Source organism: Perna viridis, chromosome 10 (assembly GCF_037379345.1).
Source record: "Perna viridis isolate PV_CMFRI_1.1 ecotype Kerala chromosome 10, ASM3737934v1, whole genome shotgun sequence".
Classification (NCBI taxonomy): Eukaryota; Metazoa; Mollusca; class Bivalvia; order Mytilida; family Mytilidae; genus Perna; species Perna viridis.
In genome coordinates this window covers 13,262,418-13,290,180 of record NC_142454.1, presented here as the reverse complement: position 1 = coordinate 13,290,180, position 27,763 = coordinate 13,262,418, and the positions used below count along the sequence as shown (strand labels likewise).

General features: G+C 32.8%; 1 protein-coding gene and 1 long non-coding RNA gene across 5 annotated transcripts; both read left to right on the top strand.

Moving 5' to 3' along the window:
- Nucleotides 1–288: 288 nt before the first annotated feature.
- LOC148604594 (uncharacterized) lies at nt 289–11,399 on the top strand. 4 transcript variants are annotated; one of them, XM_088549371.1, is made up of 7 exons: nt 291–1,234; nt 1,723–2,058; nt 2,359–2,604; nt 3,078–3,303; nt 4,434–4,829; nt 5,249–5,400; nt 6,984–11,399. In XM_088549371.1, the coding sequence occupies exons 2-6, from the start codon at nt 1,884–1,886 to the stop codon at nt 5,385–5,387; spliced, it is 1,182 nt and encodes a 393-aa protein (XP_088405497.1). In that variant the 5' UTR covers nt 291–1,234; nt 1,723–1,883; the 3' UTR covers nt 5,388–5,400; nt 6,984–11,399. The 4 variants fall into 4 exon arrangements, with proteins under 4 accessions (XP_088405500.1, XP_088405497.1, XP_088405498.1 ...); XM_088549374.1 differs by lacking the exon at nt 6,984–11,399 and having other exon boundaries at nt 289–1,234; nt 4,434–4,699; nt 5,249–5,431; XM_088549372.1 differs by lacking the exon at nt 6,984–11,399 and having other exon boundaries at nt 292–1,234; nt 1,728–2,058; nt 5,249–5,431.
- Nucleotides 11,400–14,421: 3,022 nt separating this feature from the next.
- Nucleotides 14,422–24,448, top strand: LOC148604593 (uncharacterized). The gene is made up of 3 exons (XR_015916139.1): nt 14,422–14,810; nt 15,520–15,745; nt 22,986–24,448. It is a non-coding gene; the product is annotated as an uncharacterized LOC148604593 (long non-coding RNA).
- The last annotated feature ends 3,315 nt before the right edge of the window (nt 24,449–27,763 follow it).

The following is a 27,763-nucleotide window of genomic DNA, read 5'->3' as shown; positions in this document are numbered from 1 at the left end:
CAACATATTTCGCTGATATATGACATAGTTTGGGGTGTTTTTGATAATGTGAAACATTGCAATAATATAGCGTATTATTGTTTGTAAAATTAAGTTCTTGAAATATAAATAATGAGTGCTCTCAGACTTAATATGTTAAATATTACCGGAATGGCCAAGGGCTATATACGTAAAGCATTCATCAAGAGCAAAAATGAATATTAAGAATCTGTTTTTTTTAAATCTTTTCGTTGATATTTAAATACCTAAATAACTTGACATTCAAATAAAAGTTATTACTTGAACTGACTAGTGTCAAAATGTGCGGTGTTATTATTGATTTTAATTGCAAATATTACCTGGTGCGTCTACTTATGTAATTGAATAATGGAATTCAGAATCGGTATTTCTACGAAGTAGATTTTGATTTTACTTTCGTTTCTGAAATATTTAGTTTGGTACGAAAAGTATACACTCCTACCATATGGTAAATCTGAGATCATGTCACGGAAAAACTGTCTCATACTACAAGACTTGGAAGAAGCTATCAAAAAGTTTGACGAGGAGAAATTCAGGAATTTGTTCTGTAATCACAAATCTGAAATAAATGCCAAGTCCGTCGTATTTTATGCAGCACGAATAGGATTTGTCGCTGGTATACGTGTTTTATTAGAGTCTGGGATCGATGTTTTGTGTACCGACTACAAACAAAGGAACATATTTCATAACGCTTGTAAATATGGAAATACCGACCTAATCAAATTTGTACTAGACGACGAACGACTTGGTAAACTTATTAAGCAGGCTGACAGAGAATATCAAGACGCTTTAGATATTGCTGTTGCATGTGACCAAAAAGATATAGTAAGAATTCTTCTTAAAAGTGGAAAATTCAGCATTGATGATGTTGCACTTAACGGAAATTCAAGGTTATTTGATGCTCTATCAAGAAAGGATGAAAAGTCAGCGAAATATCTGATTGAATTGGGAGCTGACATCAAATTCAAAAGAAGAAAGTCATTTTTAAAACAAATAAGTTGCATCTGTCATGCAGCAATGCTTTGTCCATGTGTTCTCAAGGTAATGGTGCAGAATGGAGGAAATGTAAATGATACTTATGATTGGAAATCAGTTCTAATGTTAGCAATGGATAAAGCTGACAGAGACACCATATGCTTTCTGCTTCGATCTGGGGCAGACATCGAGTTTAAGGATAAATCAAAAAAGAATTTTCTTAGCTACATGTCAAATGAAGGTACATTAGCACAGACAGTTATTCTATCTTATTTTTTATTTTGATCGTAATAATATTTTCACAATATTAAATTCTCCTAAAATTGCAGTATATCTAACTATCCATGTTCCTGAACATTATGACACTAAATTGAACTATTGATAAAATGGTACATGGATGTTATCATGAAATCTATGTTGCTAAAATTGGACCAATTGTATTTCATTTTGTGTCAATTTTATTTATGTTTGTTGCTATATGAAATTTGTTATATTATCCACTTCTTTTTCTTTTATTTCTACTTATCAACAGGAAATTGATCTCTTGAAAATTGTCATTATCTTCACTGACATTTATAATTATTTTTTATTTATATGCGTCAAATGTTGTATTACGTATCTCTTGTATATACATGTAATAGATAAATGAGTCTTATGCTTTAATAATGTTCATTTCCTTTTACATTTTGCCGTATTGTTCTAACAATATGCAATATTTTTTTTCTTAAGAACAGCTTTATGGTGTTATTGACGCTGGAATAACAATTAATACTATCGAAACGAAATTCGAATTCTCCACTCTGTGCTGACTGTTGTTTAAATTTATCCCAATTCGCCAGACCAAGGAAAAATTTGTGTCCTTTCTTCTTGATAATGGTGCAGATCCTAATATGAAAGATAATGATGAAACTGTCCTAATCAGAGCACTGAAAAGTGAAAGATACCGTGATGCAAGGATATCAGAATACACAATTCCAAAACAGTTGATAAAATATGGAGCTGATATACATCAAGTCGATGTGAAAGGGTTAAACTTATTTGATACTTTTCTGGACGTTGAACACGGTATGTAATTGTTCTTATATCTCTTTTGATTCATTTTATTTTATTTCATTTAATGATTATTTAGTGACCGTTTATACCATTATAAATGTGCGTTTCAGACACGAAAAGGTCATATAGTAATAATTCATGTAATAGAAAAAAACCAAGGTCTAGACAGTTTAGTTTCGAAATGTATGTTGAATTTGAGGAATAAATCAAAATGGACAATCACTAAGTTTGGAATGTAATACAATTTATAATTTGGTCCAAACAAGAAACGAAACATTTTGATTTATAACATAAGTAATTATTCTTTTGTAGAATCACCATCTTTTGGGTATTTCCTTCTTGAGTCTGGGGCAAAGCCTGATTGTGACCTTTTCAAGGTTATCAAGAAAGTCAAGGGGGATCCTGAGCAAAATGAATGGACAGCGTTTGTTAAAACGCTGTTAGATAAAGGAGCAAACCCGAATGGAAAAACTGTATTTGATGGTGAAATCAAATGCTGTTCTGGGACAACCTGTTTTCGTGCCAACAAAAGCACCTTGCATTCAATCTGCATGTTACGTGTGTATATTCTTTAATTAATAAGGACACATGGGTCCAAATTTTTAAGCATATTCAAACTAAACGAAATGATTGTTGACCAATATCATATTTGATATATGTATAAGCTATCCCAGGAGTGTTATGTATTTTACAGTATTATAAATGCTATTGTCGAAACTCAGCACTTTTCAAAATTACATTTGAGCCATAGCCTTTTGAATAATTCGTTATATCATCAATGATAAACTTTTGTGATGAAGTTTCCATTAGAAATGCAAATGAATTATATGTAATATTTTTCGTGGTTTTTTCTATGTTCTCTAGTAAAAGTGTCTCTTTCATGCGAACTTGTATCTTTCCACCAACGTATTGCCCTAGTTGCCTCCTTAGTGTTTGGTTATAAACATAAAGTATAATTAAGATAAATCTTTATGAATGACAGACATGCTCGTAATAATGATATAAAATTCATTACCATGCTTTACCTCTAGATATCGAATCATGTAACTATTTTCTCGAGCTACTGATGAGCAAAGGAGCAAGACTTACGTTAGTCGATCTTGAACAGAAGTCATGTCTTGATATCCTGATTGAACATCTTAGCTGGAATATCGAGGGGAAAATATTTGAGTTACAGTTGGCAGAAGAGATCAAATTAGATTGTAGTTCAATTGAACTTATTCTGAAAGCAGGAGGAGAGCAAATCCAGATTCATGGGTTAGTTTTTCCCCCAATTTTCTAGTTTAGTGTAATGAAATATAATATATCATAAATGTGTTTCATCGTCTTTTCTCTGTGATACAGACGTTACTATTTTTATTGAGGTTTACCTCTTACCTTTAACTATAATATACAAATGTATATAATACGCAATGTATAAAGTGTGTGCTTTTATATCTCTCTTTAAGTGCATGATCAAAATAGGAAACATCAGCTGGCCAGGTTTCCATCTGATTTAAGATGGATCTATGTGTTTTAACATATGACACTGTAGTATTACAACATTTCCATCCAGTGCAGGAGTACTTATATAAAACCTCATTTGTACTAGCTGAAAAAAAATGAATGAACCATACTTACTTTCAAAATACTCTAGACACATGAAATGTACCTTGACAACAACCAGAGGCTGAATTTTAGAGTAAAATATCAAGATCAGGCTTGTCAAACTGTGTATTTTGGTAAATATGCCATTTGCAGTAAGATTGTGCCTCTACGGCCTAAAAATAGCGAACATATATTTTAAAAGGAACAAGTTGATGCCAATGTGGTCCCTATGAACTCAATCAGATGTTTGTGTCTTTTTCATATCAGGTCAGGTTTATTTTTTGGCTTTAATGCTCTTCAGTGTATGATCGGCTCCAAAGAACTGTTTTCATCATTCATCAACTCAGTAGAGGTTTAAGTGGCACATTTATTCAAGATATATTTTCAAAAGAATGATTTCTTTTACACTTTATACAAACATTTCTCTCTCAAAATTCAGAATTTCAGACCAATGCAGTACATTGGTATGAACTGTATTTTTGCCAAATGACCTGAGCCGCTATTTAATGTTGAAATGTTTGCCTGTTCTCTGAATGATGTTGATTTGTTGTTAATATGACACTGTATGGGCAAAAAACTCAGAATGTGACAATAATTGGCTCATTTGCCCAATTTGTTTCCTGGACCCATAACCAATATTACAAGTTGGCTTTTGTAGCATCCAATGAATATAACTGTTTATTTACTTTAAAAATAATTTTTGTTTTTGTTTTTAATTGTTAAGTCAAAAATGCTATTTGTTCAAATATCCGGACTTAATCATTTATATTATTGCTTATGTGTATCACATTTGTTTTCAGAAATAAAGTATTACGCACCCTAATTGAATTTGGACTCTTCAAAACTGCGAAAAACATCATACTGTGTGGATGGATTCTTCAGTATGACAAAGCCCTTATAGCAGAAATTGAAACCGGTAGTTTCATTCATCATAAAGACATAGTTATACTTGAAGACTTGATGGGAGATTTTAAGGATTTTTTGCTTGAGGTGTGGACAAATCCTCCTTCTTTAAAGACAATATGCAGAAATACAATTCGACGACAAATGTTAGCTGCATCAGATGGTCAGTATATTTGTCCTTTGATAGAAAGGTTACCGTTACCAATGGCAACTAGAAAATTTGTTGGGTTAGAAAACATCGATTGGGCTTCTACAGAAATAATAACAGCAAACCCACCGCCAAGGACTACATTGTAAGCGTTCATTGCCTACACTTGTTTCAATGGTTATGTTCAAATATCACATTTTGGGTCATTTTCATTGAATAAGGTGTCAACAAAATATTATAAAGTAATACCAGAAGTACTGAATTAAAACACTCAAGGCAGTAGTCAAATGGAATAATCAAGAATTACAATAATATGTTATTTTATTTTGGTCTTATATAAATCAAGGAGTGCGGACCACAGAAGCTAATGACGTCACAGTATCGAGCCAGGTTTAAAAAAATAACTTGGTTTAATCACAGAGAAATAAATAATCAGAAAACTTGCTACGGTTCGAATTAAATTACCTAAATATAAACAATACATAAGATGTGAAAAATATAAAGATATTTAGTATTATTATTTGTGTAACATTTATTATTATTGTGTAACATTTATTATTATAGTGTAAACCAATGGCGTAACTACGATTCCGATGATTTTGAACACTATGATGATTATGACGATTATAATGATGACTATAGTGACAGAAAAGAAATGTTCTTCAACACAGAAACTGATGAATGGGAACCTGCCTGGTGGTAGATTTATAGGGAATGTAAATGTATTGAATGTTTTCTATGAAACCATGTCATAGGTTTTTGTTTCAAAGCGGACCTCATTTCAAGTTACATGTGGTTTAACATAAAGTGTTAAGTGATGGGTTATTTAGTATATCCTATCAAAATAAGAAACATTCCTAAAATAAGTTATATATAAGATATAATGGTAATGATCCTGTTTATCTAACTACATTTTGGATTTGTAGATTCTGTAATACCAGAACCTATAATAGAGAAGCAGTTTGAATACCCGATTCTGTATTGAGAGTTGTCTTTTTTCCTGTAATATTCCTCTTCATATACAAATCCAAGTGTCGAAAACGGCTGTGCTGAATTTTATGTACAAGAATAGTTTGTTAATTCGTATGCATGATAATTCTCCAATGCATTCCATGAAACATCAAATTAACTTCATCCAGCTAATGAACTATGGGGGAGGGGGAGTCATGTTTTTATTCTCAACCACATGAATGGTTGGTGGTAAAAATACACACAGACAACACAACCACTCTTAATCATTTTTTTTTTCAATCTTACTGTAATATATCAATATCTTCAGACTATGGAGTTTACATTTTACAGTACATCCGTAATTCAATACGTGGGAATGTGATTATTACGCTTACTCTCTCACTAGTTATCGGCAAAAAAAATACTAAAGTGTTAACAGATAGATGATTCAAATACGAAAATATCCAAAAACATGGCTAAAACGTGAACACATGAGTAGCAAGACAATGTCAAATTAGTTTCTACGAGGGTTACGTCCATCATTTGTTGATATCACTACAGATGTTTTATGGTCGTCATAACAATTTGAGTATACGATGTGAAGTTTCTATCTCACTGTTGAAAAAAAAACTTATCTTGAGTTAGATTTTAAATCTGACCGGATTGACAACCCACAACCAAATAAAACTTTCCAGTATTACTCCCTTGAAATGATGGAGGTACAGGGCATGCTTACCTTCAGAAGCAAGTGTTTTGTCAGAGTTCATATTGCCACACCTTAAGTTTTGTGTGTGCTTTCTTGTTTTCCTTATCTTCAATTATGTACTTGTAAACCCATTTTATTATTTTGTTTTAATAGTCCTTTTCAGATTTACGGAATGCAAGGCATTTTAGCAAGTTTTTTGTTTTCAAACGGACGTAATCCTTAAACCCATGACAACCTGATTGGCGGTCTCAATGGGAAAAAGGAAAACAGTTAACATTTTTTCTTAAGAACTAACTATTTTCACATCGATAAGTACCTGAATGGTGTGAAATAAGTTATTAAAAAGTATCCAAGCACTTATCGCGGCTCTAATAAATTGAATATTTGAATTAAAAATCTTCTGCTGTCCGTTGCTCTAATTTGATAGTAAACCAGTCTGTCGGATAAAAGAAATGTAGAATGTTACTTCTCTTTGCTTAAATTTTTTTTTAAAAAAAAACCGAAGTCGAAGTCGGGAATGTGAAATGTAGATCGTCTCTGTTTCCAATTTTCACGGTTTTACTATATTCATGGATGTCGATGTATTTGAATTGTACTTCTGGTGTGATTGTCAAGGGAATTAAAATTTGTCTATCGTTTCAGCTAACCCGGACCATTGGTCCATGTGAGCTATTGTCTTCATGCCAACATATTATACAGTTATACAAAAACAAAAACAATGGGATTTAGAAAAAGGTAACCTTTCTTTGCTTGAAGGGCTCTGCAAGTCTTCAATGAACGGGAGATGTAGGACGACACCTCCATAAAATTGTCGTACTTAAATGGCAAACATTATGTTTTTGTTGTTTCTAACATCCGTTTTAAGTCATTCCAAAGTAGTCGTTGGATTATGATTTTTAGATGTCTACTTATTAGACCCATTGCCATTGAAGAATGGCATTGTTTGCATTTTGTCTTATGTATGGAAAAGTATGATCGATAGAAATAACTGTCATTGATGGAATCTTATCGCAAAGAAAAATCTCCATTGTGTTGAAGAACGACTCTTGCAGACTTATTGTCCTTTGTACTCGACTTGAAAAGCCATACTATAGATAGGAAAAATTCCAGTTGATGAATTAAACCATTTGTTAAAGACTAAACTATCCGGTGGTGTTAAGATAGATATTCAACAAATAAACAAAATCATCAATTTTTTTTCTGATTAACCAAATAATATGGCTACAAGAATTCTAATTTTTCGGGGTAAGCGATTCAGGTTTTTGGGAACAACTTCCATTCTTGTATACACGTTTCTCTCTTACGTTCAGATTAATGTCCCGCTAAAAGCCACTGCTAACCATACACAAAATTTTACAATTAAAGATGCAATGTTATGATTATGTCAAACACATTTTTTTCCAAGAAATCCAGGGTGTTAATGAATAATGTTTAAATGCCATTTTCTTTATAAAACATCTTCATGTTTTCCTGAAGTGCAAACAAGCAATTAAAAATCTTTAAAGAAAGAGTTATCAAGGGAACTAAGATTCTAGTGGAAATCGAAAGACCGCAATCCAGAGACAACTACCAGACAGGAAAAGCAGACAAATAACGAAGAACATAAAAAGACCAAAATTATACGCACAGAGGAACACAAATAAAGGAACAACTCAGAATAAACTAAAAACTGGGGACTTTAACCAAGTGAACTGGTAGGGAAAGTGTCATCTGTTTGGTTTTGTTTAAACAAAGTCATTTTCAATTACTGTCATGGAGGTCGCCATTTTGAAATTCATGTGGACGATTTTTTATTTACTCTAAAATATTGGGCCGATCTATCCTCATTGAAATGGTGATATTATTTAAGAAGGATTTCTACATGCTGAGAGAAAACATGAAGATCGTCAGAGGTTGTGAAACTTATGTATTTCCAAACATTTGAGCTGAAGATCCTGGCTGGGACGATATGTAACAAAGGAAGAATGCGCAAACCATATTTGTAAATGCTTTCGCTCCAATCTCGAAAAGCTTGTTACAGAAAACCCACTTTATAAAGGCAAGCACCATGTTTCCATATCGAACAAAGTAAGACTTGTAGTTACTATAAGATGTGCAATACGGTGTCCGATCTAAAAAACTGCAAGAAAAAAGTATGATAAATGCAAAGTAACTCTACTTTTATGACTTGATACTAAAAACTCAGTGCACCACGTATTTTGCCAGCACACTAGCTGTTCAGATTTCTGTCATGTCAACTTAAAAACCCAGTCACTCAATATTGGAGTGAAGGTTCATCTATATCTATAAGAAATGGAATACAAGAAAAGTTATGTAAAGCAGAATAACATATTATCCATGGTACCTATTCTGATGAATATTGGAAATAAGACTCTTTTGATTTTCTTTGTTGTATTTGAGAAATAATCTTACAAGCAAAATTTTGATGTGTGATTTGGTAAGACTTGATTTAAAATGCAGTCAAAATCAGTTTTTAAGTGTATGTTGGTTTGACTTTAAAAGAACTTTAAGTTGAATTACTTGGTTTGTTTATTTGATATTATTAGATTTGTACATGTGCAGAGACCTATGTTGCTGTTTTTTTCAGTTTCTTCTAAAATAATGAGTAATGATTGGGTTTTTTTTTAATTGTTCGTTGTGCTGATGTGACCGCTGATTTACCGATTATCACGCAATAGCATGCAAATGATATTTAAACACCACTGGTATATTCACGCTGCAATCAAAGAGGGAGTTTTAGCACATTGTTAAACCTAATTTTAACCCAACATTTCGTTTGGTATGCTAGTACCAAGTCAGGATCATTGCGGTACCAGCTGCTCCGGTGGTGTAATATATAATTTGCCAGAATTTGTTGGACTTGACTTGATTACGGATCGGATCAGTGTTCGGTTATTTTGTAGTTACCCTTATATTCTCACGACGGTTTATGTAAATCTTCTTTGTTGCTACTACGTCAAAGAAAAACTTTATTTGTTTGGAAGAAGATTACCATGTGTTTGAGAAGATGACAAATTAATATTTTGTTCATAAGGTACAAATGTAATCTCAAATGTCATCTAGCATTCTAGTATGCTTTTGGTTGCAATGAAGGGTTTTTGACTTATTCATTCCCCAAAAATCAAACGTGCTTTTTGGCATGATATATTCTATTTCTGAATTTAATCGCAGTTACATCAGACTTGAGATATAATGTTTTTAATATATAGCCATTATAATAGAGTTGTTCTTCCTGACAAATCATTAGTCCATTAGAGGTAGATGTAGAAAATAATAGCAGTGCTAAGGCCTATTCTGCTACCACACTGTCCAAAGAAGAAATTGTGGAAAACCATAATTCTGTGCTATCCTCTTTTGGTCTATCTACCAAGGACGATGACTATGATTTACCGTTTGTGTACTGGATTCCTAAACTGCACAAGAATCCGTACGAACAACGTTACATAGCTGAATCTGCAAAATGTACCACAAAAAAACCTCTTTCAAAACTTTTAACTTCTATACTCACAGCTGTCAAAGAGGGTTTGCAGTCCTACCACAACACTTGTTACTCTCGTAGTGGTATTAATTCAATGTGGATCCTGAAACATTCGAAAGGTCTTTTGGAAACAATCAGTTCAAGACTATTATCAGAATATAATAGCATTAAAACCTATGCTTTTTCAACACTGTAGACTTTTATTCCCCATACTCAGTTAAACCCCGACTTAAGAACATTATACATCGTTGTTTTTTTTCAAAAAAGATGGTACACCTAGATACAAATATATATATATATATATATATATATAGGTAGAGATTTCTCATACTTTGTTAAAAATAATTCCAAATCATGTTCCAAATATATAGAAGAAGATATTTTCAAAATGTTGGAATTTTTAATCAACAACATATTTGTCGAGTGTGGTGGACGCGTTTTTCAACAAACTGTCGGCATTCCAATGGGAACAATTGTGCTCCTCTACTTGCTGACCTATTTCTTGACTCTTACGAGGCTGACTTTATAGCTGATCTGATCCGCAAGAAAGAATATCGTTTAGCTAGATCCTTTAATCTCAGTTTCCGCTATATAGATAACGTATTATCTTTAAACAATCCTAATTTTGGGGATTTGATACATCGCATCTACCCCAAAGATAAAGGATACTACCGACACTGTGAAGTCAGCCTCATATCTTGACCTACACTTAGAAATCGATTGTAAAGGAAAACTATTGACCAAACTTTACGACAAACGTGATGACTTTTCATTCAAAATTGTCAAGTTTACTTTCATCTTTGGCAATATCCCTTCAGCATCTGCGTATGGAGTGTTCATATCACAACTCACACTTCATGCCAGAGCTGGCCGAGACTACGCAGACTTTTTGTATCGCGCTAGAATTCTAACAAATAGCTTTCTGGAGCAGGGTTATGTTGCTAAAAGATTGAAGTCATCACTACAAAAGTTCTATGGTCGTCATCATGAACTCATGGATCGTTACGGTGTATCCATCCACGCCATGAAAATTGATTTGTTCAACGGGTCATAGTTTTCCTTTCCTCTTTCGTCTACCCCGGACTTGACTCTTCATGAGCAACTCGATGGGTGTTTCTAGAAAAGCAGAGGACGCTTACTCTACCGGTGCACCTGGTCCATGCTCCCAGTTTTTAGTTGAGTCCGAGTTGCTCATTTGCTTTTTTTGCTTTGTATGTATGATTTTAGTTGCTTTGTGTTTTTTGTTGTGTATGTCTGTTTTCCATGTCTGGTCTTTGTCCCTGGATTACATTCTTTTGATTACCGCTATAACCTTGGTTCCCTTGATTACCCTTCCATTGATGGTTCAAAGTTCAGCACGCTTACTGTTTTGCCACGTGTAACTCGAGTTAAGGAGAAGGTATTGAGTCAATCGAATTACCGTGGTAATTTAGTGGCTATACTACATACGTAGCAGAAATATGACTGTGCTAGATACTGAAAAAGAAACTGTTTTTTAGCCTTTCCTCATGTTAACGGCCGGTGAGACGGATGGTGCCATAAATGAATGTATTGGAATCTTATTTTCCAAAAATTATTTTGTACATAAGAACATTAAGAACATATTTATTAATTGAGCAATTGACGACTTTGAAAGAATGCCAACAGAGCTTTAAGATGTGATACATATGATATTCATATCTGACACTAAACATCAAATTGAATATAATATGTTTGCGTGTATTTAAACATTTGAACATGTTCTTTGTGTTTGGTTAAAAAAGGTAGAATACCAAGAGCATCCAATTGGCCACCTTACTGTCATTTATCTAATAAAGATTTTCGTGTACCCTGTAATACAGTTTAGTTCTACTTGTACGAATGTATGAAAAGGGGAACTAAAACGATTTTTCAAGGGCGTTTTAATCCTCATGACATCAATTTCGTCACTAAATAGGCTTTGAAGCCTAAACTAACTACCGCAATTAGAGGTAGTTTTACAGATGCCATTGAAAGATTAGACGAGGAAAGATTTTAGGAGAGCATCGATTTCTGTTGATTAAGAACCTTTTTGTCCTCTTTCTCGCTGCCGAAAGTGGTTTTGTGCTTCAGGAATTTAATGAAAAAAACGTCACAGTTTTATTGTTTTGTCAAATGGACATTAATTTCAAAACTTACACTTTTTTTTCTACTATTTTTAAAATTATAATATAACGTTGTTCAGTTTTCCTTCAATTCGAATTCAATTCATTTCGTATTTTTTGTAATACTCATATGAAAATTAACAAAAGACAAAACTATAACTAAAAGAAAATAAACATTTGTTTTAAATATTGAAATTTCAATTTTTTAGTGCAAGCTTTTCTGTATCATTGATACCTGTTTCAACTATAGAGTCTAAATTCAATTTCTCGACACTACATTGGACATTATCTATATGTGTCCGTATCAAGCAAACCAGAAAGGATATTGTATGTTACTTACTCAATCAGGGAGCCAATCCAAACATGACACATGCAAAAGAAAAATATTCCCTTATTATTATCAAGGCAATAGAACTAGACAGAGCAACAAGTATGACATTGTAAAACAGTTACTTAAATTTGGCGCTGATGTAAATCGACTTGATTTTGACGGAAGTAACGTCATGGAAGTATACTTGGATTCAGAAAGGAAGCAATGAAAGACCAGGTGCACTGGTTGGGTAATAATAGGCACAGTTATGTATGAATGTTTCAGTTTTGATTCGTACCTGTACGTACAAAGCATCAGATAAAATCAAATGCAGCATGAAAAGGGTAGCCACGTTGGGACAAACTACAAACCAAATATTCATTTTGTCTTCAACATTTCTATGATGAGCACCTTTTAAATGTGACTACTTTTTCCCTTGTATTGGTAAGTGCTGTATTTTCTTTTAGGCACTTTTCAAAGTTTATCATGTCATTTTACGGGCATAATGCCGTCTCATTATTATTCAATTAAACGAGAGTGGGACATGGGGAGTGATATTTCAATTGAAGTACTAATGCTATCTCAACATGAAGTATATTCTCCAAAGTTCGAATACGTTTGAACTTACCAAGCTGTTGTTTTATATGTCAGTTTATATTCATCTTGTCATTGTTTTCTACCCTTTAGACCAGACATGACAAGAAGAATTCCGCGTGTTAAAAGTAGAAACTACCCATAATGTCTGATAAATAAGATGGTTATATCTTGTAGAATCACCTTCATTTAGCTTTTTCCTGATTGAATCCGGGGCACCCACTGATTGTGTTTTAATCAAGGTTATTACTAATGTAAAAGGTGATCCTGGAACATGTGAATGGACAAAGTTAGCAGTAACTTTATTGGAGGAAGGAGCGAGTCCTAATGGAAAGAACGTCATAAATGGGTTAGTTCATTAAAAATGTTGGTGTGTGAATAAAGGCCATTCGCATGTTGTGCCTTTGATAAGTATGTATTCATGGGAAAAGATTCACATTATAATTCTGAAATTTACCCTATAAAGTATATGGAAAATATATATGGCGATCAAATGATTTTTTTTTTATCAAAATGCCACTTTTTCCAACCTTTGGGAAATTCACCAATCAAACATTGTATTACTATCAAATAGAACCTACAAAATGGAATAAATGTATGTATAGAACAGTAAACCATAAATTCGCTATTCGTATGTTTTAATGGATTTTTTAAACCTTAAGAATGATCGGGTTTTATCATTTAGTATGTTTACAGGAGGTTTACATTTTTTGCAGATGATCAAAATGTAAGTAAATACTTCCTGGAATTATTAATGAACTATGGAGCAAGAATGAATATTATTGACTCTCATAGCAAGACATGCCTTGGTGTACTGCCAGATCACCTTTGCTTAATTATTCAACAGCAGGCTAATGGCCTGAGAGGTCCTGGAGAGATCCAACTTAATTGATTGCTCGGTGTTTGAACTTATAGTCAAAGCAGGAGGGGAGCAGCTTCAAGTACCAGGATAATCTAATACCTTAGAAAAAAAGTCTTGATTTTAACAACTTAAATAAAACTAGTGTTGTTTAGTGGTGGTTGGGTCATTTTTCATTTTAATTGTTAATAGTTTAGACTGTGCTTTATTTGTGGGAGTTCATACGAGTTTTTTTTTGCGTGACGTCTTGTTTCCCTTATTTTTATTTTTATATGTAATATTTTAATCTTTTAATTCGATTTTCTACATTGTATGTAGATCGTCTCTGTTTCATGTCTTCAGGTGTAGGTCATTCATCCCATTGTTGACACTTTTATTTTGCTGGTTGTTAGTTTACTTTATCCGTTCGATTGTCTCTGCGTTGTGAGATTAATCGCACCACTATTGAGTGGAGGTATTCGTCCATATCTATAACACTTGGATTTTAAAAATCATAATCGTTCACATTTCGCAGACTGTTTGCAGTTCGGTTCATTTTAGTATTTGCTACAATTAATTGAAATGTTTACTAGCTGTTGACATAACTGAAATGTAAATGTGTAATTCACAATGAAATGAAACGGTAAATAATCAAGATAACTATACTAAATTTGCTCAAGAGAATTAGAACTACAACTTAATTCAAAGAAGTTACATATTTACTTTTGTAGAAATATGGCACTCAAAACTTTGATAACATATGGACTTTTCAAAACGGCAGAAAATATTATACACAGTGGATGGTTAATACATTTTTATGACGATCTCATTCAACTACTTGCAACAGATTTTTCTTCCTCTACCGATACAAACGTCTTTTCCCACAAGGAATCAGTTGAGAAATTCAAGCAAATATTGAAAAGAGTAACGTCGAACCCATCTCCTTTAAGATCAGTTCTAGAAGTATGATCCGAAAGCAAATGATTATTGCCTCGGGAGGTCAATCCATTCGTCCGTTAATAGAAAGACTGCAGCTACTTACTGCATTGCAGGCTTTTGTAGGATTAGACGACGTAAAATGGGTATCACATGAGGTTATTTCAGCAAGACCACCGTTGACAGCTAGGTAACTTACTCCAGATGAAATCCACGACACATAATTATGATACGACTCTTTCTGGCCAAAAATATCATATGCCTTAGCGTCTTAGATAAACGTTGTTTTTTTTACAATATATATATTATTGGTATTTTGTATTTACATCTTCCAGTTAAAAGAATGATTTTATTTTAGTCTACCTGACCGTAAGCTATTTGAGCTATTGCAATCACTTGGCATACCAACTTTAATTGAATTTTCTACAGTAGTTTATGAGGAGAAGATTTTAAAAAATAACGACATCAAGACCAGCAAAAAAAATCTCCAAAAAGGGCAATAACTCCAACATGGGTTAAGAGATTTTCACTAAAATATGACCACAGATACATTTGTAGATCTTATCAGTCCAAATTTGGTTTAACTAAATTTTAGTTGTGTATTGTACAAAGGATGTTTGCAAATTAGGTGAACATTTTGTGCAACATTTTTAATAATTAATGTAGTGCACCTGGATTATATGATTTTTTGTGTAGATTTGGTGATAATAGCAGACCTTTGTTTAAGTAAGTGTTACTTACAAAACTATTTCGCAGCACTTTCATCTTTTCTATTAATTTAACATGTCAATTATATATTTAAGACAGATCAATTTAAGAAAAAAATATTAATTTCAAATTTAAATAGAAAAATTTGTATATTCCTAGACAATTTTCGAATAAATACTTTTTTGTTGTAGCTTATTCAGAATAACGCAACTATTGATTGGAATTACTGTTAAGTTATGGAGCAAGGATAGATATTGTCGATAGTTCCAATGGAACATGCCTATATTTCATAGTTGAACAACTTACTTTAAAAATAAGGTATCAAGTTTATCGACAAATCTGTGGGGATATTCTTGTAAACTGTCAGGCAATAGAAGATATTATCAAGGCAGGAACTGTACAGTTACAAATGCCAGGGTAAGATCTTTATTCGTTATTCATTGTTTTTTAATATTGGCAGGTAAGTGATTTTTAATATATTTTTTTTTATTGGAATGGTACTTTGCAAATGCACTAGAAAATGAACATATAAAAATACTTGTCTTAACCATGTCTTCTCAATACACGCACGCACTTTATAGGGAAAACGGTAGTATTTATTTTCCCATAGCTGACAATAATAACCTTTTCAAGTTTTTCAGTTATATCTAATTAAAACTTGGACTCAAAAAACATTTTTTGTTGTAGTACTTTTATTCGGAGATCGAAAAATCTCCATGGGAATAGAGGTTGACGATCTTTTTTTAAACCACAATCGAAATTTTAAAGGTACCGGAAGTTTTGCATTTTCTTGGTTCCGCATCCCTATAATTATGATAACTCCGCTAAATAAATCTGAGTTAAAAGCAAAACAGTGATCACATACGAACAAAAATTAAATGGCAAGATTATTATTATATTCAGAAAGAAAATAGAAAAAAAACACATTTAAAGTCTTTTTATCTCAAAGTACATGCACACCATAAGCAGTGAACGGGTTATCGACAGAAATTGATGGACCATTTAATAGTTTGTGTTACATGAATTGGGAATTTCATCATCTTATTTTAATAAAACGAAAACAAATAGGACAGTGCATTTACGAATTTGACTACTTGAATATATTAAATAAATGGTTCCATAAAAAAGCCAAATATTCTAGCCCTTTGACATGAATCGGCTATTTAGAAGATGACTGTACCAATGTCATGGAAATTTTATAAACCTATTTATTCTTCTCAACATTAAGCTGTGGCTATGAGGTAGAAAGCTATTTCTACTCAAATGACATTTGACTTTGTTGATAATTCACCTCTATGTTGTGGTATTGCTGATGTCTCTCAGTGCGTCTACTATAAAAGATCAATCAATCACATCTGAACTGCTGACGCCCCTTCCTTATTGACCAAACTTTACGACAAACGTGATGATGTTTCATTCAGAATTAAATTTTCAACTTTCCTTTCATCTGTGGCAAAATCCCTACATTCAACACCTGCGTATGGAGTTTTCATATCACAACTCAGACGTTATGCCAGACCTTGCTCCCACTTTTTGACGGAGTCCGAGTTTCTCATTTACTTTTAGTTACTTTGTACTTTATGTTCTTTGTTGTGTTTGTCTATTTTTTTATGCCTGGTAATTGTCCCTGGATCGTATTTGTTTGATTTCCGAGATATATTTTAAGTTCCCTTGATTACTCTTCTACACTTTTTTCCAAGAAAAACAACGGCAAGAAAACAAAAAAAACCCCATAAATTTAGGGTTATTAATTTTGAAGGCATTAATGCTTGTAAGAAAATGAATGTCAGCGTTTTATCATTGATACGTTTTGTAGTACATGTATTTGCGGAGAAAGCGTCTTTATTTCTCTTTCCCTGGACATTATACCTATCGTTCTAACAACGTCACTTTGCGGTTAATTTCGCACGTAGAAATAGACAGTTGTTTTATTGTGTTTGATTTGATCCCGCAAACGTTTAGCACAAAAAGGAAAAGCAATTTAATCAAATATATTTTTTTTAAATGTACTTTAAGTCATGTTGTTGAAGTTTTATCTCACATATATAGAATGTATATTATTTGAGATTCATATTGACATAATCTAACAGCTGACAGTTCTCAGGCACACGTTTGAATTACCTAGCCTTGATATGAATTTAACTCTTTTCTTCTTTTGTTCTTTTTACGGTTGACGGAGATGATGTTTCGGATGAATATGATAATAGTTCTGGTTATTTCTATAACGCCGATTAACATTATGACTCAAATACGTTTATCATGTATATTATCATCCTGTTTTATGGACATTAAAGCCAGAATGAATAAGGGTAACAACAAAATTTTATCGAACAATAATCCGATCTATAATCAAGTACAGGCAATAATAAATCTGACAAAATAAATATTACATCACCAGAGTAGCTCAATGGTAACGCAATGGTCCTGACTTGGTACAGGCACTTCAACGAAATGGTGGTTTAACCATAGGTTTTTCAGCGCACCAAACCTACCTCTTCCATTGCGGCGTAAACATACCGGTGTTACGAAATATCATTTGCATGCTATAGCGTCATAATTAGTAAATCAGTGGTCATATTTTTACAAAGAATAATTTTCAAAAAGCAATTACTACTAATTGTTTTGGAAGAAACTAGGTATTTTTCACACAAGGACTGATATCTAAAAAAAAGAATTTGGCCTATGAAATATAGGCATGTTCCATTGGAACTATCGACACTATCTATTCTTGCTCCATAACTTAACAGTAATTCCAAACAATAGTTGCGTTATTCTGAATAAGCTACAACAAAAAAGTATTTATTCGAAAATTGTCTAGGAATATGCAAATTTTTCTATTTAAATTTGAAATTAATAGTTTTTTCTTAAATTGATCTGTTTTTAATATATAATTGATATATTAACTATATAGAAAAGATGAGAGCGCTGCGAAATAGTTTTGTTAGTAACTCGTACTTAAACAAAGGTCTGCTATTTTCACCAAATCTACACAAAAAACCATATAATCCAGGTGCTCTACATTAATTACTAAGAATGTTGCACAAGATATTCACCTAATATGCAATCATCTTGCAAGCCGTCGTTGTCAGCACGCATACACATTATTCCAGACCAACTGTGACAAAACCCATTTGATTTTATCTTTCCATTTGGATTAGCTCCTTTTGCCAATAGGTTTATCACAAAAATTGTGCAGTCACATTTTTAGGCTCTCAATTCTGTATCAAGTCGATGACATCACATTTAGTTACAGTATGCGAATTGTTCAAGACAAAGCGAAATAAAGCTGCTCCAACTAAAACATAAAATACATTTTCTAGAAGATATATCAATGTCATTTTATAAATTGTTAAAAGTGATTCTTTATATATCATCAAAATCAAAGTACTATGAATTTCAGTTTTTCCCTTTATTAAAGTAGGACTAATATTTTCTCTGACGTAATCATCTGTTTTGATTTTTGTAAAAGTCAATTAGGTGATTATTATCTTACTTAAAAAACGGTACATACTTTCGTACTGTCATGAAAGGAAACTTATAATGGTGGCATAAACGGAATAAACGTTTATTTCCATAATGTTTGATTTGATGAGAATATAATGTGCAGACGAACATATATCGAATGCGGTGTGTGGCATTTATTTTTTTTAATCACACACTTGCAGGTGTTAAAGCTTTCTTTTTAGCTGCATCCACAATTAATTCTGCAAGGAATAATCCATTCACATCCGGTTGATCAACACCTGATGCATGATCAATTAACTCTCTAACAATGCTTATTGGCTCAATTCTTTCATAACGAAATTTGTATTTTGTTTCTTTCAACACTTCAGTGACTACCGGGTCTTCACCATCAATCTTCATATTTGGATCGGCTCTACGCACTAGAAGGAAAAAGACGAGTTCTGCTTTTGTTTCTATTATTTCATTACATTGAAAAGACAAAACCCGGTGCAATGTTGAAAACTTGCACTTCTCCTCGATCGTAGCGATCGATATACCAGCTTTCAAAACTCCGTTAAGTTGACCTTTATAAAATTAAAACCTTCGAAAATTAATTTATTGCTAACTGTAATTGAAAACAAATCTATATTCCCGATTTGATGGTGTGATTTGAAGGTACATTCAGTCGTGAAACTTTGACAACGCTGCAAAATATATATCTGTTTTGTTGTACCATTTAATATTGATCTGTGGCAGAATAAATCTCGTTCAGTTGCTGATAATAAACATGCATTTCGTAATTTGAACATTTTATATTGTGTTATAAAAGATTTACAAGTTTTGATTCTTAACATCATTCTGACCATCATATCCTCGTTTGAAGAGTATTTTAAAACTACAAAGAGTACAACCGGAACGCCTCTAATTTACAATGAATTATTCATCATGAAATATTGATCATGAATTTTAAATCAAACATATTATAAACTCAATTAATCAGACACACTGTACCTATGTTTGACATATGGTGAAAACATGTTACGTCGTTCTTATCTTTAAACGCAACGTCTGCACCAAATGACACTAAAGCATGAATGGTATCATGATCGGCAATGTTCATTGCTAACATAAGTGCTGGTTTTCATTCATACTTTCGTTCGGATTGGCTCCATATTGTAGCATTAATTTGAGAATTCGTGGATAATGCATTGCAGCATAGCAGAAACAGCTAATATTCTTAAATTTCCTGAAAGTGTCCACTGACTGATATATCAGCAACACGTTCGTTGAAAAATTTTGCCAAATCATGGTTCTTACAGGATATAGCACAAAATAACTTCGTTTTGTCATTTTGTAACTTCCTATTTATGTCAAATTTTCCTATACAAGCTCAAGTATTACTCTGTCAAAAGGCCATCGCGACCCTGCTAGATCTAATCCATCTCGATCTTCTTTATCAACTATATTCAATAGCTGGTCTACTTGTTTTTCTTTCAGAAGGAATTGAACGATATCTTTATTTCCAAATGTACCAGAAAAAATTTCCAAAATCAAATCAGCTTCAAATTTTAATAAAAACTTGAATGCCCTCTACCCCTCTACAAATCCTGTGCGAAATGTCTTGAAAACTAAATAAAAGGTAACTTGATTAACTCCGATTTGTGTTCAGTGAATAAATCCGTAAATGTAGCTACGTTAACCCTTTTAATGGCAGCAATAAAATTTGACTCCATGAATTCACTACTGCTAGATGTCTTCGTTTAATATACAAATTTCACACTGTATACAGCTGCTCATTCCAAACACAGTTTTCCACAATCATCTAAAAATCATTGATCGTTTCATCTTGATATACATCTTAATAAGCATAAAACAAAGTAAAATGTGAAATATTTTCCTTCAAAACCATATTGATTTTGACGCTATATAAGAAATTAAATATTTGTATGTATTTGCTAACATACACTTCTACATGAATTCAATGAACAGTATTTAACTTTTATCATATCCTTTATATAAATAAACTTATTCGCCCTTATTTTACGTTTTGATGTATCTTATACGTTAATTTTGAATACCTTGAACGAACCATTAGATATTTAACCTGATAGCAGTTAACATAACTCTCTCTCTCTCTCTCTCTCTCTCTCTCTCTCTCTCTCTCTGAATGTCACTTCTATAAAGAAGAAATAAAGATTAAGGCTAGTTTTATTTGTCTTATGTTATTGACAATAACAATAAATATACGGGATCATTCACTATCTCTAATACCTATCTTAACAAAGATGTTTTTTCGAAATGTTATGTGTTCATATTTCTAATATTATGTGATAGGTTTACTGTGTAGTTATTATGAGTAACCATGCTTTGTAAAAAATGAAATAAACCGGAAAAAAAATCACGCAAACTTACTTTTGCATTTGGACGTGATCGCATCCAGCTTTGATGAGAAGTTCAACGGGCCTACAATCTACATCTGATTCTCCTATAAATTCCTAAAATTCATCACCTGATGGTCTATAAACCAGTACACTTATTGAAAGAACGAATCAAGACATGATCCACTATCTACGTCGATGATATATATTCTTGGTCCGTATTTTAACAAAAATTCTACAGAGACGAAACGTGCACCCAGGTCATCTGCAATGAAAAAAAAATCACCTATTTAATATGTAGGCAATAATTTGTTATGAAGGTGAGTTTTGTTAGTTTCCGATTCATCATCTTTAAATTTGCGATATTTTCTCACGAATTTAAGCAGCATTTGTTTTCTTTTTCAACTTTTGCAAGTGGAATTATTTTTCTGTTCTGTTCAAATCAAAATTGATTTGTTACGCAGAAAACTTTCATTCGAATGTGAGCCCTTTGATTGGATATATTCTTTGATAAAACTGTTTGTATCAGGAATCGCCCACTTTTCTGATAACATAACAAACTTTGACCAGTTCCATGTTCATTGATCTCCCTTGACATTTCTTACCACCTCGAAAAGGTCACAATTTGGTGTTGCTCCAGATGCTATCGTCATACCAAAACAAAGGTGATTCTATGAATAAAGCTATTCATAGAAATAGATCAATGAGCGATTTCATTTCTCAAGACTGTTTATTTTTTTCATTATTGCGTGAAATGTTTGATACAATACTTTTAAATCAATATAAAATATAATACTGTAAATGCATGTTTGATTTTAGAATTCTTAGTTTTTAAGCTTGTTGAAAGAATAGGGAATCATGGTTATATCGGTAATCAAAAGAACGTTATTCGGGGACAAAGACCAGACATGGAAAACAGACATACACTACTAAGAACATGAAGTAACTAAAATCATACATACAAAGTAACAAAATTAAATGAGCAACTCAGACTCCACTAAAAACTGGGAGCATGGACTAGGTGCACCGGTAGGGTAAGCGTCCCCTGCTTTTCTAGAAACACCTGTCGAGTCGCTACAAAGTACAAAGAATAGGAGTTTTGTTTTAAAAACGTAGTATTGTTTAGTTTGTTATGAAAAAGAAACTTGAAAAGAGTCTAATTGCCTTAATGATTTAGGGGTCTTCATTTTCAATCATCACGTTTTGGTCAGCTCCATGTTCAAGAGGGAAGGATACAATTCTCTCTCTAGTTTTATTGATTGGACATCATATAGACAAGACCCATTGCAGGGTCGAACATTTCAAATCCTTTTCTATGGTAATCATTGATATCCCAGCATAAAACATGCTGTGAAATTGTTTTTAAATTAATTTGAATAAGAATAAGATTCACCATTCATTATGCAAAAAATATATACACGTATGAACTGATTTTAAACATTGAAAGGAGAATGCTGTTTTCATATGAGCATGAAAAATATAGATTCCTTGTTACAATTCGATTCATGTACTTTATTCGATGATGTGATTTAATGCATATTTATGTACCTCAAACAGATGTTTTTTTAAGTCAGTTTGCAAAGAAGAAAGACGTATTTAAATTATATCACCAAGTTTTCTATCGTAAAATCTGAAAGCTTTGACACAAAATAAAATACTTTCATTTAAAACGTAGTTAAGACACGTTTTGTCATCTTCATCTATAAATCCCACGTCTGCACCAGCTTTCACAAAGATAGACAATGTCTCGCAGGTTGTTTTTGGCTTTTGACGTAGCAATCATGATGAGATATTTTACCATCATAAAATTCATTCACACATTTGCCATGTTTCAGCAAGTAGTTGAGGACATTTGGACATCGCATCCTGACAGATACAGCTGATTTCTTAAGACAACATCTTTCCGGGAATTGTAATGTCTGCACTGGATTCAATTAGACGTCTAGTCGTACACTCGTCAGATTTGAAATGACAGTAAATAATTTTGTATTTCCATCATACCAATGTCAAACTTACCACTTTCAACGAGTAGCTTTACCGTTTCCGTTGATCCACTTGAATCAGCGAAATATACCCGATCTTTATTGTCACAATCTACTTTTTCAAGTTGGTCGAGCTGTTTTTCTTCCAAAATAAATTTTACCTGATCGATTCTTGTAACGTCACAAGCGTAATGAAAAATGTTTTTACATTCATTATCACGGATAAGAACATCAACATTTAGATATAGTAAAGAACGTATGTCAACTTCGAATCCTGTTTTTGCAGCATAAAATATAACAGAAAGAAAGTGCTGTCTGTAACCCTTCAATCAAAGCACAACTCTTTCAATTTGTATTCATCAAAAAGAATCAATGGCGCCCAGAATGTTTAATTTGAAGTCTTCTCTAAACATGATTTTAATGCTATTAAGAACTATATAACCGTTGTAATTATCGATTAGGATCATTTTTGTATTATAACCGTTTCGGAAGCGAAAGAAAAAATAAATTCATTTGTTCAGTGAACATATTGACACTGGATTGATCGAAAAATGTAAACACTAGAATGTTTTTGATATTACTATCCCATCTTTATATAGACAAATTTAAATATCGATGTCCACTAAATGTCAAAGGTGACATTGGGCCATATTCCCATTTTTGTTATATTATTTAAATGCTGTATATCGAATATAATTATATTTTATTTATATCTTATCTGAGTGATTTCGTCAGGTGAATCGCCGAGAATTTTTTTTATTTTTTTTTTTTTTCAATTGACCGTAGCTATAGGTTATTTTTAAGAAATTGTTCATCTTCTGTTCAATACATATACAGTGAAGCTTCCCTAAACATAAGCCTGATAATTCGATGACCTGATTGTGGTGAATTTCGATTCCAAATGACGTTACAAAGTTTCCCGCATTTTTATGGTCTATGACGTTTTGGTGGGTGACGTTTAAAATAGAGTTTGAAAGTTTGGCCTAGGAGAAGGAGGCGATACATTGAGCTGTGATTAATTTGCTTGTGGAATATAGAGCTACAGCAATTCATAAAATCAGTTTGTGCTTGTTACAATTTTGACTTTGTATGTACAAATGACGCAAGCCTATATATTCATGATCAAGTGTGAACCATCACTTAATATATGTTTTCCAAAGATCCTTTCTATATACATGAATATGCAGAGATTACACAGCTCAAACATTCCTGTTTTCATAACAGTCTAAACTGGACACTTTTTATAGTCACTTTTATCAAGTAAAATTTATGGTGAACAATACATCTGTCAAACTGAAAATATTGTTTAAAGTCCAAAAGGGTCGAGTCAGCAAGGTTTCAATGTGCTTTAAAATAATTAAAAAAAGTTTATATAATTTTATGCTTTACTGCGTTTTGTCACCCAAAAAGTAAACAGCACCGAACAAAGAAACACCCTGAACAAAATCGTTTTTATTTGAATTGATAGGCAAATGCATATTTGTTACTATTATTTATGTCAAGTTGCAATAAGTGAAATCGTATTTTATTCTGAAATTGAGGGACCCATGTTAAATGCCAGTAGGTACATGGAATTATAGATAAATGATCTGACCCAACCTTATACTTTATAAGATATGTGCATTGAAATATGATCATAATATGAATGTCAAAGATAACAATCAAATGATAAAAATCATCTTCATCAATTTACCATTAAACATTATTATCATGTTCCCCAAACGAAGTGGCTTAACACGTTGTTACTAATTCTTCTCTTCCCGTATACTCCAGTCAGCGTATTTTCTCAAAAAGAGATCAGAACCAAACTTGGCACATAAATAGTTAACCATATGCAGATGCTAATCACTTAATGAATTTCATATCATAACCTCACAAGATATTCTAGTCTTATCTCTTGCTGCGATGTCGTGTGTAATCAGCTAGGCTAGCAAATTCAAAAGATGTAATGTAGCCCCGCGTGTATTTTCTCCCCATGAACACGCAATGGATCAATCTTCTCAATACACAGCTTAACAAAGCTTCTCTAAGAAAATGTCACCCAAAACCTTAGTGAACCTTCCAAATGATCAGAAGAGTCGGAACTACAACGTGACGCCCGCGATAGTGATCGCCGTAAAAAAATATCCAAAGCCACTCAGAATGGCATCAAGAACAAAGTCTAAGGAAGGCAACAATATCGGAAGAGATATGATCATTCAAATAGCAGTAGCTCAAAATAATACGATTCCGAAGTACACAGACTTCTCACCAACCCAGAATGGTTCTAGTAAGAAGTCTTAAACAAAGAAAAAAAAAAAAAAAAAAAAAAAAACTCACAGAAGAATTACCTGAAATTGGTACGAGGATTCGGGTAGTAACTACACCGATATGGACAATGAGACTGATGAATCTCAAACAAGGTCCACCCCACGCTTCGTCATTATGGAAACCCTATTCCAAAGAGCGTTCAGTGACTCAAAGTACAGTCTGTATAAAAAGAGAAAAAGGGTATTAAACTTCTTAAAAGCAAGAAAACTTATGTTGACGATAGCTTTGACAGGTATGTGCCTACAAACAAAGTACAAGACTTGGTTCTGAAAACCATGCCGATAACCTCATAAGAAGGTTTTGGAATAAAAGTGTAGATCCTATCATTTTTCTCGGTTATGGAGGAACAAATAAACGACGATCATATAAACAGTTGAACAGAGGTTTTATCAAAATAGAATATTATCCTCAATAAGAACGATGAGCAATCTGTAAAAAATTCTAGAATCTATAAAAAAAATAAATACAAGAGCGCATACTTTGACTCTCTGCTGGAATGTTTAATCGACAACATATTTGTCTACTGTAGAGGACGTGTTTTTCATTGGTATTCCAATGAGAACAAATTATGCTGTGCTTCTTTACTTGCTGACTTATTCCTTCACCCTTATGAGGCTGACATTATAGCTGATCTGATCCGAAAGAAAGAATATCGTTTGGCTAGATCCTTTAATCTCAGTTTCCGCTATATAGATGACGTATTATCTTAAACAATCCTAATTTTTAGGGATTTGCTACATCGCATCTACCCAAAAGAACTTGAGATAAAAGATACTACAGACACTGTGAAGTCAGCCTCATATCTTGACCTATACTTAGAGATCGATGGTAAAGGAAAACTATTGACCAAACTGGATGACCTTTCATTCAGAATTGTCATCTTTCTTTTCATCTGTGACAACACGGCACCTGCGTATGGAGTGTTCATATCACAAATCATACGTTATACCAGAGCTTGCCGAAACTACGCACTTCAGTAAAAGAAAAAATCAGAAGTTCCGAATGAAAATGCTACAACTGGTACTTAATATGAGACTTACCACATAAAGAATTAGCATGGAACCAGAAATATGAAATCATGGTATTTCAGCTCTTCAATTGTGAGACAATATGGAACATATCAAAATAGTCATAGAAACGAGATGGCGGATAAACAATACGTTCAGTGCAAAATTCTCGTAGGAAAATAAATTTTGAATTTTTTTTAATCTCAGAGGTAAGAACGAGAAATAAGTGTATGATAATTATAGTACAGAACGACATAAATAAAATGGCAAGTTTTTAAAGGAACTTTTGAGTAATAAAAAAAATGAATCGAAAAAAACTGCAAACAGGCTGAGGTGAATTCGAGTATAAAATCAACCACATAAACCCAAATCAAGTGCTATAGCTCTTATCAAGTGTCAATTGGTTTTTTTTTACAAAAAACTATATATTTTTTATCCCAAAAAGTAAAACAACCTAATGAAAAACCGTGTCTGTTTATGTGGTATGTAAATGTTTTTGAATAATTCGGGTTGACATGTATGAATCACCTTCTGACTGATTTTATGAGACCTGCTACTGCAGTACTTAACATATATGTAAAATATATATGGTCCAAATAGTCAACTAATTACTAAAATACTTATTTGAAATGTTTCCAATATTGTTTTTCACAAATAAAAAAACATTCAAGACAAACCTTTCCGTAATTGTGCAAATATCCCTTAAAATATTATTACAAGTATCATGATTTTAAACTTGCAACAACGGGCATTGGACAATAAAGGCATAATTTTGGAAGAACACGGATACTCCCATATTACCTACTGAATCATGGTACGTACAGTTTGTGTTAATATTATCAATACATATATTTTCCATGGGAACAAATTTGTTCAACGTGTCATAGTTTTCCTTCCCTCTTTTGTGTCAAACCCGGACTAGACGATTTTTGAGCAACTTGGCATGTTTTTTTTTAGAAAAGCAGAGGGCACTCACCCTACCGGTGCACTTAGTCCATGCTCCCAGTTTCCGCGGAGTCCGAGTTGCTTATTTACTTTTCTTTCCTTGTACATTTTATTTTAGTTACTTTATGTTCTAATTCGTGCGTGTCTGTTTTCCTTGTCTGGTCTTTGTCCTTGGATTGCGTTTTGTTTATTTCCGCTAGAATCTTTGTTCCCTCTATGATTTCTCTTTTATGGTCTACATAAGAATTTTATTGACCAATATGAAGTTTCAAACGTCCTGTATTGTCTATGTACAAAAGTTATAGTTTAGGTATAATGTCAACAAATTTCAAATTCAAATTCGTTTTTGTAGATTAGATGTAATTCTAG

Bases quoted from the DNA above. Each gene is read 5' to 3' on its own strand.
- LOC148604594 (XM_088549371.1), top strand. From the start codon at position 1,884: ATGAAAGATAATGATGAAACTGTCCTAATCAGAGCACTGAAAAGTGAA. The intron at 2,605-3,077 runs GTGTGTATATTC...CTTTACCTCTAG, and splicing joins GCATTCAATCTGCATGTTAC to ATATCGAATCATGTAACTAT. The intron at 4,830-5,248 runs GTAAGCGTTCAT...TTATTATTATAG, and splicing joins CCACCGCCAAGGACTACATT to TGTAAACCAATGGCGTAACT.